At 43.5% G+C, this 16,668-nt stretch overlaps 3 protein-coding genes across 3 annotated transcripts; 2 read left to right on the top strand and 1 right to left on the bottom strand.

Annotated features, from left to right (window-relative positions):
- The first annotated feature begins 431 nt into the window (after positions 1-431).
- LOC139391719 (E3 ubiquitin-protein ligase RING2-A-like) lies at positions 432-3,874 on the top strand. Its single transcript, XM_071139209.1, has 7 exons — positions 432-676; positions 1,222-1,321; positions 1,628-1,788; positions 1,942-2,157; positions 2,341-2,664; positions 2,774-2,996; positions 3,167-3,874. The coding sequence occupies exons 2-7, from the start codon at positions 1,244-1,246 to the stop codon at positions 3,308-3,310; spliced, it is 1,146 nt and encodes a 381-aa protein (XP_070995310.1). The 5' UTR covers positions 432-676; positions 1,222-1,243; the 3' UTR covers positions 3,311-3,874.
- Positions 3,875-4,882: 1,008 nt separating this feature from the next.
- LOC139391720 (small ribosomal subunit protein uS13) lies at positions 4,883-7,351 on the bottom strand. The gene is made up of 6 exons (XM_071139210.1): positions 7,265-7,351; positions 6,530-6,628; positions 6,331-6,417; positions 5,862-5,963; positions 5,555-5,646; positions 4,883-5,000 (listed from the first exon to the last, which is right to left on the bottom strand). Exons 1-6 carry the CDS (start codon positions 7,265-7,267, stop codon positions 4,925-4,927), a joined length of 459 nt encoding a protein of 152 aa, XP_070995311.1. The 5' UTR covers positions 7,268-7,351; the 3' UTR covers positions 4,883-4,924.
- Positions 7,352-7,610: 259 nt separating this feature from the next.
- Positions 7,611-15,638, top strand: LOC139391718 (vacuolar protein sorting-associated protein 52 homolog). The gene is made up of 19 exons (XM_071139208.1): positions 7,611-7,700; positions 8,318-8,405; positions 8,572-8,624; positions 8,786-8,861; positions 8,985-9,052; positions 9,259-9,434; positions 9,629-9,779; positions 9,907-10,007; positions 10,131-10,263; positions 10,714-10,905; positions 11,230-11,385; positions 11,584-11,702; positions 13,000-13,123; positions 13,215-13,310; positions 13,432-13,539; positions 13,826-13,891; positions 14,008-14,119; positions 14,475-14,593; positions 14,854-15,638. The coding sequence occupies exons 1-19, from the start codon at positions 7,611-7,613 to the stop codon at positions 14,998-15,000; spliced, it is 2,175 nt and encodes a 724-aa protein (XP_070995309.1). The 3' UTR covers positions 15,001-15,638.
- The last annotated feature ends 1,030 nt before the right edge of the window (positions 15,639-16,668 follow it).

Raw genomic sequence — 16,668 nt, 5'->3', positions numbered from 1 at the left:
CTGGATTGAATCCCGATCTGACAAGGTAAAACTCTGTTGTTCTGCCCCTGAACAATGCAGTCATTGTAGGCTGTCATTGTAAATAAGAATTTGTTCTTAACTGACTTGCCTAGTTAAATAAATAAAAACATTTAAAGATACAAAAAGACAAACATTTAACTAATCAGTCAGCCCTATCTGTCTTGACATCTCCCTTCCTTTCTCTCGCTCTCCCCCATGATATCCAAGTGCATTTGAAAGACAGACTTATTTAAAAGTGTATAAATGTTTCTTAGAATGGAAAAGGTAAGACATGTACCGTGCCATTCAAGAGAACGGTCTTTGGAACAGTATTTGTGCGTGCATTATCCCAAATAACCACCAGGGGTAGCTATCAGACAGCTATTTGCAAGGGAAATCGAAGTTGCTTCTCCACATATCCGGCGAAAAGTGAGAAAGATGGCTACAGAGAGATTCCAAACCTGTCGTCTTTGATTAATGATTGTCATTCTGGATGGAATATAGCGATAGTATCACCCCCTCAAAAATACATCGTGACGGAAAATAACCCCGTCACAGAGGTGGTCATAGTGGTGCGAGCTTGAAAGTCTCTCGTTACAATCTAGTCCATAGCAAGCTAGCTAACGTTAGTGCTGCTAGCCTAGCTACACCGGCCAGCTGTCCTTCAAATTCCTTGGTAAGTAGCAACTAGCTAGGGTAGCTAGTCCCACTAACTAGCTCGACAGCAAGTCACCTTTTTTTGGTACGCTAGCTACACGGATAGCATGACAATAGTGTGACATTACGATTCTACCGGAGTCTGACAGTTTGCTCAATGATGTATATCATTGTGAAAAAAAATAAGTTTAGAAAAGTAGTTCGCTAGTTACGATACAACAAAGGAAGACGTCAATATGCATGAAATGTCAAGGAGAGTGTAATGAGATGTACCTATGTTTGCAACTGCGTTGCTTTGACATGTCACTGTCTTTAGAACAACTAGCTAGCTATCCCAAAACATCTTCCCTTGTTGTGTTTTTACTGCATAATTATTACTATTACCACCTGTGCGCCCAAAGACTTGTCTCAACAGCTGTCAAACTGGGTTGCTCAGTTGTAATGCAATCGACTGCAATCTAACCTATACACAGATCTTCTCACATCAGTCTATGTAGGCCTAATTACCTAAAACTAAATGTAATGTGTGTAACATTTCTCGTCATCTTGCATGCGTTTCTATAGATAGGGGTTTTTAAAACAGAAAATGGTGACTCCAGTCAACATCCAAAACCCCAGTAAGACGTGGGAGCTGAGCTTGTATGAGCTGCACAGGAGCCCACAGGTAATGAATCACGTTCCACATGGAAATACTTAAATGCATCTAGGTGAGAAGTGATATAACAGCATTGTATTGCATTCACAAAAACAGTTCGATCCTTTTTATAGTTTCTCAGTTAACAAACATTGGTGTGAGGAACAGTGGAATCATTGATCTCACCTACTTGTGAAATTTCCATGGAAAGGAAGGATGCTTTTTTTGTGCACTTGAAACCAGGCCATGGCCAATCAGGTTAAAGCTGACCCTTGAAGGACATAGATGACCCATAGTTACCTGTATTGCCTGACACATTCCCCTCCCTGCCTGTAGGAGGCAATCATGGACAGCACAGAGATAGCAGTGTCCCCCAGGAGCCTCCACAGTGAGCTGATGTGCCCCATCTGTCTGGACATGCTGAAGAACACCATGACCACCAAGGAGTGCCTGCACCGCTTCTGCTCCGACTGCATCGTCACTGCACTCCGATCAGGGTGAGGGACACACACACAGCTGTGACGATTTGAGGATGACCCTTCATTCTCTCTACTCGGAGTGTGCGCCAGTTTAAATCTGAAGAGAACCTCCATATTAAAAGGTTATAAAATTAAAGCTTATCTTTAACTCTCTCTCATTCCTCTCCTCAGGAACAAGGAATGCCCCACGTGCCGAAAGAAGCTGGTGTCGAGACGCTCATTGCGCCGTGACTCCAACTTCGACGCCCTCATCTCAAAGATCTACCCCAGCCGGGACGAGTACGAGGCCCACCAGGACCGGGCGCTGGAGAGACTCAACCAACAGCACAACAATCGGATACTCAGCTCCAGCATCGAGGAGGGGCTACGCATGCAGGCACTTCACAGGTAGGATGAGAAGGGATGGGGAGTAGGGTGAAATCCCAGCGGAAAGATTCTTGGAATCAGGAGAGTTGTCAGACCTAGTATGTAGACAAACGAACAGCACTGCACAAGTCAGGGAAAGTCCCTCCTTTGAGTATTGGAAGTGTAAAATGGCCTCTCGCACTCTGCTCACCCATGATCCCCTAGAGCCCAGCGAGTGCGCAAACCAGCGCAGGAGAGTGACAACACAACCTTCAGTGGTGGCGAGGACAACGGAGACACACGGTCACATCTCTCCCACGATTCCGCTCCCTCCCATGTGCTCCTCACCCCGAGCCACCCCCCCCCTGAGGCCGGGCACACCCGGAACCCCAAGCGGCCCAGAGAATCGGACGGGTCGGTCCCGGAGGTGGATGGGGGCAGCCCCGCGCCACCAGTCCGCCGCCACAAAGAGAGCCCCGGCTCCGAGATTGAGCTGGTGTTCCGCCCACATCCCCTGCTGGTTAACACACAGGACTACAGCCAGACCAGGTGAGGGTTCTGTGGGGAGGTGTTGTTTCACTTCTCAAATGATGGAAATTTCAATTCGGAATGTATTCTTGAACGGTCTTTGGTTTTTATTGACACCCATTCCTCTCAGGTATGTGAAGACCACAGCCAATGCAACAGTGGACCACCTGTCTAAGTACCTGGCTCTACGTATCGCTCTGGAGGACAGACAAAGAGACAGCCAATCAGATGCAGGGACAGAGAAAGAGGGGGGTGCTAAAGGAGGGGACGCAGCAGCAGAAGGGGCCAGCCTGAAGAATATCAGTGAGAAACAATACACCATCTACATTCCCACATCAGGGGGCCAGTTCTCTGTGAGTACACAAGCTTATCAGTCATCTTTTTTCAGGGTGGTGGGAGCTATTATCAGTGAATTAATTTAAATGCACCCCTCATCTGTCCTTTTTATCTCCTATTATACTTTCATCCGCATCCATTGCTTTGACTTGTACCTCTGGCTCACGTTTCTTTTGTTCTACCTCAGACTCTCAACGGCTCCCTGACTCTGGAGCTGGTAAATGAGAAGTACTGGAAGGTCAGAAAGCCTCTGGAGCTCTACTATGCCCCCACCAAGGACCAACAGCTTCAACCATCACAGCCAAAGTCCCCACAACCCAAAGAGGTGTGAGGAGCCCCCCCTCTTCAGCCTTTATCACTCCCTCTGACCATGTGTCAGAGACTAAGAGTTGTGTGCTGTGTGTAGCTGCTTCGAAGGTAGTCATTGGGAACATTCCTTAAATTGCCGGGCTCAACATTCTGTTTTCCGTAGCTTCAAATCAAACAAGTGTAAAGTTTAGAATTCCTACAAAGCAGATCTGATTCATTGTTGATAGAAGGGTTGACTTGGACTGGCACACACCAGACAACATACGTAGTCCGGCCTTAAGTATTGATGCTTGGCATTGCACCAAAACGGCTGATACATTTCAGAACCGTGTGATTTTTCATTGTAAGATTAACCTTGAGACTTGGGATGACTAGAGGTCATGAAGGATGGATTGTTATGCAAGAATACTGCAATATAGCATCAAGACCTTTCTATATGGAAATTTAATGTCAAGTAGTAACTGTATCCTTATATTACGACCATAGGGCTAGTTAAATAACTTTCAAGTTATCAAGACTTACCTGATTGATGCACTTTGTTCTTCTGGCATGGGTTGTCTTTGTACAATTAAAGCAATATCACACTTAGCACTTTTACTCAGTTTATATATTGCAATCACTCTTGATGTTTCAGCCTTAGATCAAGTCAGCACAATGATTGCATTGGTACTGTGGTGTCACAGGATTGAGTCAATGAAACTTGGTTGCATGTTGAGGGTGAACAGTGTAGCACGCTTTTCTACATGCAACCTGTAATTTTAATAGTAACTGAACTTGAGCTCCTCCTAGGACTCATGACCAATTCTTCAAAATCATACCACAATGTATATGAACAGGTATAGTACACTTTAAAGTTTACCCTGGTTTCTCCCCAATTTCGAGGTATCCAATTGTTTTTAGTAGCTACTATCTTGTCTCAATGCTACAACTCCCGTATGGGCTCGGGAGAGACAAAGGTTGAAAGTCACGCGTCCGATACACAACCCAACCAAGCCGCACTGCTTCTTAGCACTGCTTCTTAACACGGCGCGCATCCAACCCGGAAGCCAGGCGCACCAATGTGTCAGAGGAAACACCATGCACCTGGCAACCCTGGTTAGCGCGCACTGCGCCCGGCCCGCCACAGGAGTCCCCTCCCTAACCCGGATGCTAGGCCAATTGTGCGTCGCCCCACGGACCTCCCAGTCGCGGCCGGTTACGACAGAGCCTGGGCGCGAACCCAGAGTCTCTGGTGGCACAGCTGGCGCTGTACACACCCTTTCAAATCCTGGAATTGTCTGTTTACAGTGCTCGTTCAGTCCCCTCTTAAGAGATCCATTCAGACTTGGGCACAACATTGCGGGACATTTAGAGACATGTCAATTTATCTGACATGGTAAAATAAGGAGTCACAAATTTCTTTAATGACATTACCACAACCTTTCCCTAAAGAATGCAGCCCGGGTGAGTGAAATCTCTGGCCAATAAGTTACAACTACCTACATGGGAGCAAAGAAAGCCTAAAGTGCTGCTGAACTCGAGGCCCTGATCTGAGTAGACTACGCAACAACCGCACCAAAACAACTCAGTATGAAGAGATGAGCAAACAATCAAATATGAACTGTGCATTTATTGACACATGGGGAGCAGGGAGACTTTACTTCTTCTTGGACACACCAACAGTGCGACCACGACGACCGGTGGTCTTCGTGTGCTGGCCACGCACACGCAGACTGAAATAGGGGCAGGAAAAAGTCATTAAATGTATCCAGAATGTCAACATGTAAGACAAATCCCATCCTAATGGAATTTAGTAGTCGTCATAGGACAAAATTATTTGATCACACCGACAGCAGATGTTGACAAATGTGCTGACCATTATATCATAATTGGTATGCTTACAATCACTTAAGGAACTTGTGCTACAGAGTTACTGCAATTGACTACAAAATAAGTTGCTTAAATGTCTCCTTGATACACAGCAGTACAGAGATCAAGCTAAGCATAGTTTAGGATCAGCTTTTACATAGAACATATTCAAAGCCTATTCTCTAGTGAAAGTGCTTTAGTCCAGTATGCACAAAATGTTAGGAAACTACTGTCCAAATACAGGAATTGAACTCAGCCAACAAACTCGTTTTCATGTGCCTTCAAAACAACCCAGAACTAAGCAGTATGCATCTGGAAACAGGCCTTTGGCGGAGCATTGGGATTTGCCCATAAAATATTTAGTAATTAAAATACAGAAAACAGCCATGCAATATAGCTGCATCAGAAAAGCGCTTACCCCCAGAAGTGCCTGAGTCCACGGTGAGCCCTTATCTTCTTCAACCTCTCAAGATCCTCTCTCAGCTTGTTGTCCAGACCATTAGCAAGGACCTATAAACATACAAAGATCATTGTACGGTTGGATTATTGGGACACAATTGTACATTTAGCTTTCAGAAATATGACTTAATTTGGATTAACTGCGCCACGAAGACAAAGGGTTACTTTAACTAGCCAATATCAATGTGACGGCAACACAAGCTCAAGTAGTTTAGTTCCAATTTTGGAAAGAAGTCAGACATCTCAAGTCTGCTGCAGTTACGTACCTGGCTGTACTTGCCATCCTTTACGTCCTTCTGTCTGTTGAGAAACCAGTCAGGGATTTTGTATTGGCGAGGATTCTGCATAATTGTTACCACCCTCTCAACCTGTGGACAAATACATCCACTCAGATGTAATGCAGGCAGAGTTCACAGATGACTCATTGAGTGACGCAAGGAGATCCATGAAAGGAGTGTAAGGCCAGGATTAAAATCCAACACCCTGTGATTTATTTGAATTCCGGCCTCAGCTCCTCTGGCTGAGTTTATACAGGCAGTTAAATTCTGACCTTTGTTTGCTAACCGATCTTTTGACCAATCAGGTCAGCTCTGAAAAATATGATGTGATTGGTCAAAAGACCACTGAAAAAAATCATCAAGGTTGGGCTTCCGGTCTAAACACAGCCTATGATGCATCCAGCTTTCATGTTTAGGTAAATGATATGTCCACAACTGCCCCATACAGTCCTCTCACCTCATCATCAGTAAGTTCTCCAGCCCTCTTGCTGAGGTCGATATCAGCCTTCCTCAGGACAACATGGGCATATCGCCTGCCAACACCCTGTGAAGGAAATATACATGAACCTTTACTGTAGGTCTTAGTCCCACATTAGCCAACTGTGTAGTCATCTCTACATAGCCCTGAGAAAGTCATTCTTAACAAGCATAGCTACCTTGATGGCTGTGATGGCGAAGGCAATCTTCCTCCTACCATCAATGTTCGTGTTGAGAACACGAAGAATGTGCTGGAACTTCTCAGGAATGACCAGAGACTGCAGAGAAAAGACAAAACAGGGTCAATAGCGATTCACTTAGCTATGTAACGTTAGCAAGTTAGCTACATCGTTGCCTCATGAGGCCTGGCAGTGGCCTTTCTTGCCAGCCAGCAAACAGTGTGACTGTACTAACAATTTGTATTTCCACAACTAAGGCCGTGAATTAACACCTAGTTTCAAAATCTTGAATTTAAATATCAGTCGCCACCTGGTCAGCTTGCTACCGTAGTGACGAGGACTGACGTTGTCTAATGCTACCGAGTTAACGTTAGCAGCAATGAGACCAGCTTACCATGGACGGTTAAAAACAGTATAGCTTATAATAACAACCACCAGCCCAAAGTATGTGAAACGGAGGTTTACAACAACCTATTAAGAAAACACAAAGCCTATATTGACAAAAGCTGTACTTCCCTGCAGCGTAGTGTCGGCGCGAAATAGGTATTTCAGCATAGGGAGTTAGCTGAACATTTGAGTCAATCTATGCAACTTCAATATGATAAATAAAGGATAAAAGTTCTCAAACACAATGATAGCAATAGTATCATAGTTGTCCTATTTTCAGAATGTCCCTAACAGTGACGATGAATGCAGATATTGACAATAATTTTGGTAACCCAATTCGGCACTTACCATCTTGGAAGCAGGTTCCGTTCAAAGAGGAAATTCCGAGACTCTCGCGATGGCTTTTGACTTCGTTTCGCGAGTTCCCTGAGGAAGTGATTACGTCGGAATAACTTGTTCGTCTAGGAACATGAACCGACATTAAATAGCTTTTTAAACAATATACAAATTAATACAATATAAATTACATTTAAAACAGTCTATATTTGTATAGTAATTGTGTTCAACATATGCATACATTTATTTTAAACAGATTTCAAAATGATATTTTCTAATCGTTTTTACTCAGGTATCCCGGGGACATTAGGAAATAGCACACTACGTTTGTGTCAATTTTAAAAATTATTTTCAGGCTATGGTGGAGGGAGCAGTGACTATAGCTGTGTTCGATGTAAACATAGCTGGCAACTCGACGGCGAATGTCATGTCATATTTACAAGATGAGGTGACGTTCGATAATGTTTCTGGAATAGCAGATATATTTATGATAACTTGAATGTTCTGACTTCTGTTGCTCTCTGTGTTCTGCTCTCTGTTTTCTTTACATCGACAACACCAGTATAATTTAACGTTAGTTAGCCAGCTAGCTTGATCTTCCTACATCCTGGCCATCTGATCTGTCTAGCTATGGAATCTAGCTACCGTTATCCATCTCTGATTTAGCTATATTTCAGATGATTTAGATTAACTTTAGTATTTGTTGTCGTTTTGCCTTATTGTTGTGTTTGTATCAGATGCAAGGCTAGCTAGCCAGAGTCACTGATTGCTTGTTAGCAAGTTAAAAGCTCTGGTCGATTGCGTTGTTCCTGCACCACAACTAGCATGGTCCCTGCTAAGGTGACTCACACCTCAGAAGTCCCCTCTGGCCCCAAATCAGAGTAGGTCAGAGCCCGATACTTTTTTGGGGCCAGGCCTCAGAGGTGGGAACATAAAAAGCACCTGTCTAAAACCTGCAATTCTTTACTCCCATGAATGGAGTCAGTTAGCTAACTAATTTAATTGTTATATCTTCTTTTACATAGTACACCAAAGCTATGTTGACTTACTGTCATTCTGCAACAGATGCAGCCTGACACAGATGCCATGGCCCCTCTCACCCTGGGGGACTTGGACTTGACCACAGACGAGTTCATCTTGGATGAAGTGGATAGTAAGTCCTTCAGCAATATTGTCTTTTGAATTAAGTATTGGTCCTATCATAAGGTCAAATTGGTTCATAACCAAATAGTAATTTAGCTAATTAGTTCAGTGTTTTGGATAAATGTAAGAACCAACCTTTATGGGGATTAAACTAGCTACCCCCCCCCCCCCCCCAGTTCACATACAAGCTAATCTGGAAGATGACTTGGTGAAGGAGGCACTGAAAACGGTAAGACCATGATACCATGGCTGCACTATGCATGTCCCTAAACATCAACACATTTACAGTTTAAATTTTATTTCCTGTTAGTTTTCATTTTATATATTGTATATAAGGCTACATTCCTGCAACTGATGGCTTCCTTTCATCTGAATCTCTGTTTCTTTCAGGGTGTTGACCTCAGGCATTACTCTAAACAGGTGGAAGGTGAACTCCAACGAATTGAACAAGCTTCCATCAAAGACTGTATCCATTCATGTATTAATGTTTTGAATGGTTGTGTGAAAGAATTAGTGCATTATTTATGGTAATTCCTGATAGCTTCAGTAGTTCAACCTGATAGGTAATCCTTGACCAAGTTTGTGTCAGATATCAAGGAAAGCCAGAACATTGCCTCTCTGCACAACCAGATCACAGCCTGTGACTCCATACTGGAGGTGAGTGGATGATGCCCTCAATCAAAAGTATCAAGTGGCTTCATAAGTCCATTCTAAATGGATCCTCATTTTTGCATGTGCAGGGTCTGAAAGAATGCTTTTACAATTTTCTATGTAAAAATATACAATGAAGCCAATGATAAATCTCTTTCCTCCCCTCTCTCTCGCCCCCCCCCCTCTCTATCCTCCCCTCTCTCTTTCTTCAGCGAATGGAGGGCATGCTGAGCGGCTTCCAGAGTGACCTCTCGTCCATCAGCAGTGAGATCCAGACTCTGCAGCAGCAGTCGGTCAGCATGAGCGTGCGGCTGAAGAACAGGCAGGCCGTACACAGCCACCTCAGCCAACTGGTGGATGAGCTGGTGGTGCCCGGAGCTATGATCCAGTAAGGGCGTGTGTGTTTGTGTTGTATGCAGATTTGTAATCTGATAGATATGGATAGAAAGAGGTTAGGGAGCACATGTCATATTGATTTCTGTTATGAGAAATTTACTTGACAGAGTCTCTATGATGTTGTAAGTGGTCCTATGGGGAAGCATGTATTCTAATAATTGTTCCCGACATTCTGTCCGACTGCAGGGTAATCGTGGATAGCCCGGTTACGGAGCAGGAGTTCCTTGAGCAGCTCCATGAGCTCAACAACAAGATCAATTTTGCCAAAGAGCTCAGCTTCAGGGAGACTTTGGCCTGCTCTGACATCCAGGACATCGTGGACCACCTCAAAATCAAGGTGAAAATACACAGAGGAAGAGAGAGAGAGAATGGGATAGGAGAAGGAGAAATAAGTGAGGAATAATCGTGTGGAAGGTAATTGAGCAAAGGTATTGTGTATAAAATGGTCTTATTTTGTTCCACAGGCTGTCACAAAGATCAGAGAATTTATCCTGCAGAAGATTTATTCCTTCAGAAAGCCCATGACCAACTATCAAATCCCCCAGAACACTCTCCTTAAGTACAGGTAATAACGGGCTGATTCCTTGTTTCAAAACCATCCACATGTTTGGATACTGTAAAACAGACTAAAAAGCACCACCACAATCATGTATCTACAAAAATCAAACTTTTTTTCTTCGTACTTTAGCTTTTTCTATCAGTTCCTCTTGGCAAATGAAAGGACAGTAGCTAAGGAGATCAGGGATGTGTACGTGGACACCATGAGTAAGATCTATTACAGCTACTTCAAGTCCTACAGCGGCAGGCTGCTCAAAGTACAGGTGAGTGAATGACAAGGTGCTAAATCAAAACAAATGTTATTGGTCGTGCCTACCTATTTTGCAGATGTTATTGCAGGTGCAGCGAAATGATTATGTTTCTAACTCCAACAGTGCAGCAATTCCTAACAATACACACAAATCCCCCAAAATAAAATAAAGATATTAAGAAATATCAGAATGAGCAATGTCAAAGTCTGAAGGAGAAAAGGAGTAAAAAAAGACGTCTCTTGGTTTATAGGCTCAATATAACTTAATTCAGGTTGTTACTTTAAATTGTTCTGGAAAATAATCCTGTTTCAAAATGTCACTATAATTTACAGTAGGGGGGGGCTATGTTGTGTTTGATGGTACAACAATTTCAACGGTGTTTGATTATCAAATCAGTGAATTAGCAGATCATATTTAATACTGTTCTCGTAATATCTTTCTTTGTCTCTTTCTGTTGACAAGTATGAGGAGGTGGCAGACAAAGATGACCTGATGGGAGTGGAAGACACGGCCAAGAAAGGTTTCTTCTCCAAGCCCTCCCTGAAGAGCAGGAACACCATCTTCACCCTGGGCCAGCGGGGGGCCGTGCTGAGCCCTGCCGAGCTGGAGGGGCCCATCCTTATCCCCCACACTGCCCAGAGAGGGGACTGCAGGGTGAGGCCACTGGCAGTGTTGTACAACCTAAATCAGACCACCCAAGCTATACCATATACTACCGCACAAGTGTAACAGACATTTTGAATTAAATTACCCTACCTTATTATAAGACGTTAGGTACTACTTTGAAATCTATTTGAACATGCAGAGTGTACGGTTGTGAGGCAAGACACCAAGCCAACTGTAAACGTGTAGATATCGTTAAGCTGTACTACCTCCTTGTCACCACACTCATCTCAGAGGAATGTACAGAGGCAGTTATAATATTAACATTCATGTGATTATCAAGTCACCCAACTAACCTTCTTCCTCCTCTCTCAGTATCCCTATGAGACGCTGTTCCGCAGTCAGCACTACGCCCTCTTGGACAATGGCTGTCGAGAGTTCCTCTTCCTGTCTGACTTCTTCATGGTGGCTGGAAACTCTGCGCTGGACCTCTTCAACAGCGTCATGAGAAAGACACTCAGCTTGTTCCTGGTACGATAATACTTCTCATACATTGCTGTAAAAAAAAATGGTAAAGGCATAACCCAGCAGGTAACAGTGGAGTCCTTCTTTTTGGAAAATGATGGTCTCTAATTATGATATGACTCTTTCTCTATCATGCCTATACCCACCTCTCTCTCCCTCCCTCCTTTCCTTCCATCCATCCTCCCTCCCTCCTTTCCCCTGCAGAAGAGAATGTCCACCTATGTATCGGATTGCTACGACAGCATCGCTGTGTTTCTGTGTATCCACATCATCCTGCGTTTCAGAGCCATCACAACCAAGAGGGCCATCCCAGCCCTGGACAAGTCAGTAACAATCTCTGTGCAAATACTCCATGACACCCTCCTGGGCTTCTCACGCACAACAGTGTCTATCTAGGGTTTGCCGAGAATGGTGCGACAAACAAAAAACATCCAGTCAGCGGCAGCCCTGTGGGTGAAAACATGTTGTTGATGAGAGGTCATTCCTGATATGAAAATCAAATATTCATGTCAATGTATTTGGTACAGATTTGTTCAAAGAAAACAACCTCACTAGGGTAGGGGGCACTATTTTCACCTCCGGATGAAAAGCGTGCCCAAAGTAAACTGCCTGTTACTCAGGCCCAGAAGCTAGGATATGCATATAATTGGTGGATTTGGATAAAAAACACTCTAAAGTTCCCACAACTGTTAAAATAATGTCTGAGTATAATATAACTGATATGGCAGGTGAAAACCTGAGAAAAATCCATCCAGGAAGTGGGATTTTTTAAATGTTTGTAGTTATCCATTGACTGCCTATACAGTATCCAATGACTTAGGGCTCAGATTGCACTTTCTATGGCTTCCACTAGATGTCAACAGTCTTTAGAAATGGTTTCAGGCTTGTATTCCAAAAATGAGGGAGTAAGACCACTGAGTGAGTGGACCCTGGTAAGTCCCAGAGCTGTTTCTGTGCGCGACCGAGAAAGCGCCTTTCTTGTTTTTCTTTGATATTGACGAAGCTATTGTCCGGTTGAAATATAATAGATTATTATGACTAAAAACATGTTTCTAAGAACTTTACTGATACTTTTGGGATTTTTCGTCTGCCTGTTGTGACTGCCTTTGAGCCAATGGATTACTGAACAAAACGTGCCAACAAAACGGAGGTTTTTGGATATAAAGAGGGACTTTATTGAACAAAATGAAAATTTATTGTGTAACTTGGAGTCTTGTGAGTGCAACCATATGAAGATGATCAAAGGTAAGTGATTACTTTTATTGCTATTTCTGACTTTTGTTACTTCTCTACTTGGCTGGTAACTTTTTAATGTTTTGTGTGCTGGGCGCTGTCCTCAGATAATCGCATGGTATGCTTTTGCCGTAAAGCCTTTTTGAAATCTGACACAACGGTTGGATTAACAAGAAGGTTATCTTTAAGCCGATGTATAACACTTGTATGCTTTATGAATTTTTATTATGAGTATTTCTGTTTTTTCACCGGATGTTGGCCAGGTGGGACGGTAGTGTCCCACATACCCTAGAGAGGTTAAAAGAAAACACATCTTAACTCGTGCATCGATCCTTGATGCACATTTTCATAGGTCTATTATGTATTTGTTTCTCCATGCGGTGCCAGGTACTGGGAGGCAGTGCTGGAGCTGCTGTGGCCCAGGTTTGAGCTCATCCTGGAGATGAACATTCAGAGCATCCGCAACACGGACCCCCAGAAACTGGGCGTGTTGGACACCAGACCACACTATGTATGAACACAGACACGTTTTTGACGTATTTCATGTATCAGTGTCTAATAATACCAGACAGTTGTTGACACCAGTTGTGTTCATGTTTCAGATCACACGTAGATACGCAGAGTTCTCTTCTGCCATTGTTAGCATTAACCAGACATTCACCAGCGAGCGAACCCACACCCTCCTTGGTCAACTGCAGGTGCACAACTAAACAACAATAAAAACAGTAAAATAGTATAAATAGTGGGGATCCTACAATTAGCATGAACATTTGAAATAGTGTTTTGTGTGATTGATATAGCTACCACTGGTATTTTCAGGTTGAAGTGGAGAACTTTGTCCTGAAGATGGCTGCAGAATTCCCTTCACGCAGGGACCAGCTCATCTTCCTCATCAACAACTACGACATGATGCTCAATGTCCTCATGGTGAGAATAACCAGTGTAAAACATAAACATGAACGATTAACTTATTACCCACCTGAAATGACTCCCTTGTTCAGTTATTTACATTTAAGTCATTTAGTAGACGCTCTTATCCAAAGCGACTTACAGGAGCAATTATGGTTATGTGCTGTCATGTTTCACCTAGTCGGCGCCGGGATTCGAACAAGGTACCTTTTGGTTACTGGCCCAACGCTCTTAACCGCTAGGCTAAGTCTTCTGTATATACAGAATTAGAAGATGTCATGCTGTTTTCCTCTCTATGTCATAGGAGAGGGCAGCCGATGACAGTAAAGAGGTTGAGGGCTTCCAGCTGCTCCTCCAGGCCAGGAGCCAGGTAAAAATGCACAGGGATTCTGGGAAATGTAGTTTTGTCATGTGTGCCAGATTCACAGATAATCAGGGTTTACTAATCAAATGAAACATTCCCATCTTTCTTTTTCCTTTCATCAGGAGTTTATTGAGGAGATTCTGTCCTCCCCCTTTGGTGGCATGATAGCGTTTGTGAAGGCGAGCGAGGCGTTGATAGAGAAAGGCCAGCTGGATAGACTGAAGAATGATGAAGGTGAGTAGGGAGAAAATATTCAGACCTTTTGATAATTTAATTGTTTTCAGAATGTGCCCTTGTCTTTTTCACTGTAACCTTCTTTCTCCTACTTTCTTCCTGTCCTGACTTGTTCTTTATTTACAGCTACTGTTTGGACCGTTTGTTTCTACTCTCCTGTGACATCTCTCGTGGTTTGACTTTTTACCCTAACGATTGTCTTGCATTTCTCCCACACATTTTCAAACACTTCTTCCCCTCTCTTCTTGCATCCGCTCTCACCTACCTCCCATCCCTAAACTCATATTGTTCTCTTCTTCGCCCCCTCTCCCCCTCCCCCCTTTCTCAAACCCTCTTTTTCTTTCTTCTCTCTCAGCCCAAATCACCCAGCTAATCAGGGGGTTTTCCAGCACATGGAAACAGTCTGTGGAAGCTCTGAGTCAGGATGTCATGAGATCCTTCACCAACTTCAAGAACGGCACTGGTATCATTCAGATACTGCCTTCCTCTATGCTTTTCTAACAGATGCATTTCATCTAAACAATGAATATTGATGTACAGTATGTAGTTAAGAGTATGCAGAAGTTTTGCCTCAAGGGGTGCTCTTGAGCCAAAAGGGGTCCCTTAAATTGACATAAATATTTTTTATTTTAAGATGTATCAACTATGAGCCATGGGCTGTTACGAGTTCATTTTTCCTTCCGAAGCTTTTCATTCAACTTGAGATGTTCTACTCCTGTCCTCCTATCCTCCAGGGGGCACTCACCCAGCTCATCCAGTACTACCATGGCTTCCACAAGGTGCTGTCCCAGCCCACCTTCCGCAGCCTGGCCGTGCGCTCGGAGCTCATCAACCTGCACCACCTCATGGTCGAGGTCAAGAAACACAAGCCCAACTTCTAACTGGACACTTCCAAGGGTAGAGACTGGGGATGTGATGGATTAAATGAAGATGCTCAAAATCAGACATGGCCTGATTGGAAACAAGTAGAAGAGTATATCCCTTTGCTTGTGGCATCGCTCCACTGATTAAGGACAGCGTATTGCACGTGGGATCCTGTTGTTTGTGATTTGACATTGTATCAATGTCAATAGGTAAGGCCTTGTGTGAAACTGCTACTTTTTTATCATGGGTGCTGGGTTCTTTTCTTTCAGGGAGGGGATAGGGGGATGAAGAGACAGAAATGGGATATGGGAAGGTTCAGTGGTTATATGGATTGACAGGAGAGATCACAGAAATCAAAGGCTGTAAGAAGAAATATAGTAGATGGTCTTTTCCAGACAGGGCTGCACAACTCAGGCCCTCAAGTTGGTGCTGGTATTCATTTCTCCCTAGCACATAACTGATCAATTACTTTCCCAGGTAGAATCCAGTCTTTGGATTCACAGTCACACCCACAGTCTTATGATTGTGAGAGGGAGGAGCAAGAGGTAGAGGTATCATTGAAGTTCAGTGTGAAAAGGAAAAGAGTGGTATCTCCCAGGCCCTTGTTCTGTGTTCTCATACATGTACACTGAACAAAAATATAAACGCTACATGTAAAGTGTTGGTCCCAAGTTTCATGAGCTGAAATAAAAAAAATCTATTAATTTACCATACGCACAAAACGCTTTTTTCTCAAATGTTGTGCTCAAATTTACTTGTATCCCTGTTAGTGAGTATTTCTCCTTTGCCAAGAAGCTGAATAAACAGCATGATCCTTACACAGGTGTGTGCACCTTGTGATGGGACAATCAAAGGCTGCACTAAAATGTGCAGTTGTCACAACACAATGCCACAGATGTCTCAAGTTTTGCAGGAGCGTGCAATGGGCATACTGACTGTAGGAATATCCACCAGAGCTGTTGCCAGAGAATTTAATGTTAATTTCTCTACCATAAGCCGCCTCCAAAGTTGTTTTTGAGAATTTGGCAGAACGTCCAAGGAGCCTCAACTGCAGACCGCTTGTATGGCGTTGTGTGGGTGAGCAGTTTGCTGTTGTCAGCTTTGTGAACAGAGTGCCCCATGGTGGCTGTGGGGTTATAGTATGGGCAGGCATTAGCTATGGACAACGAACACAATTGCATTTTATCGATGGCAATTTGAATGCACAGAGATACCGTGATGAGATCCTGAGGTCCACTGTCATGCCAGTGAACCTCAGCATCCTCACCAGACATGTCACCCATTGAGCATGTTTTGGATGCTCTGGATTGATGTATACGACAGCTTGTTCCAGTTCCCGCCAATATCCAGCAACTTCGCACAGCCATTGAAGAGGAGTGGGACAACATTCCACAGGGCACAATCAACAGCCTGATTAACTATGCGAAGGAGATAAGCGCAGCATGATGCAAATGGTGGTCACACCAGATACTGACTGGTTTTCTAATCCGTGCCCCTACCATTTTTTTTAAAGGTATCTTTGACCAACAGATGCATGTATGTATTCCCAATCATGTGAAATCCATAGATGAGGGCCTAATGAATGTATTTAAATTGACTGATTTCCTTATGAACTGTAACTCAGTAATATCTTTGAAATTGTTGCATTTATATTTTTGTTCAGTAATGTAATATATATATATATA

Source organism: Oncorhynchus clarkii, chromosome 32 (assembly GCF_045791955.1).
Source record: "Oncorhynchus clarkii lewisi isolate Uvic-CL-2024 chromosome 32, UVic_Ocla_1.0, whole genome shotgun sequence".
NCBI lineage: Eukaryota > Metazoa > Chordata > Actinopteri > Salmoniformes > Salmonidae > Oncorhynchus > Oncorhynchus clarkii.
Note: the sequence above shows the minus strand (reverse complement) of the source record. Positions and strands in the feature narration are given on the sequence as shown.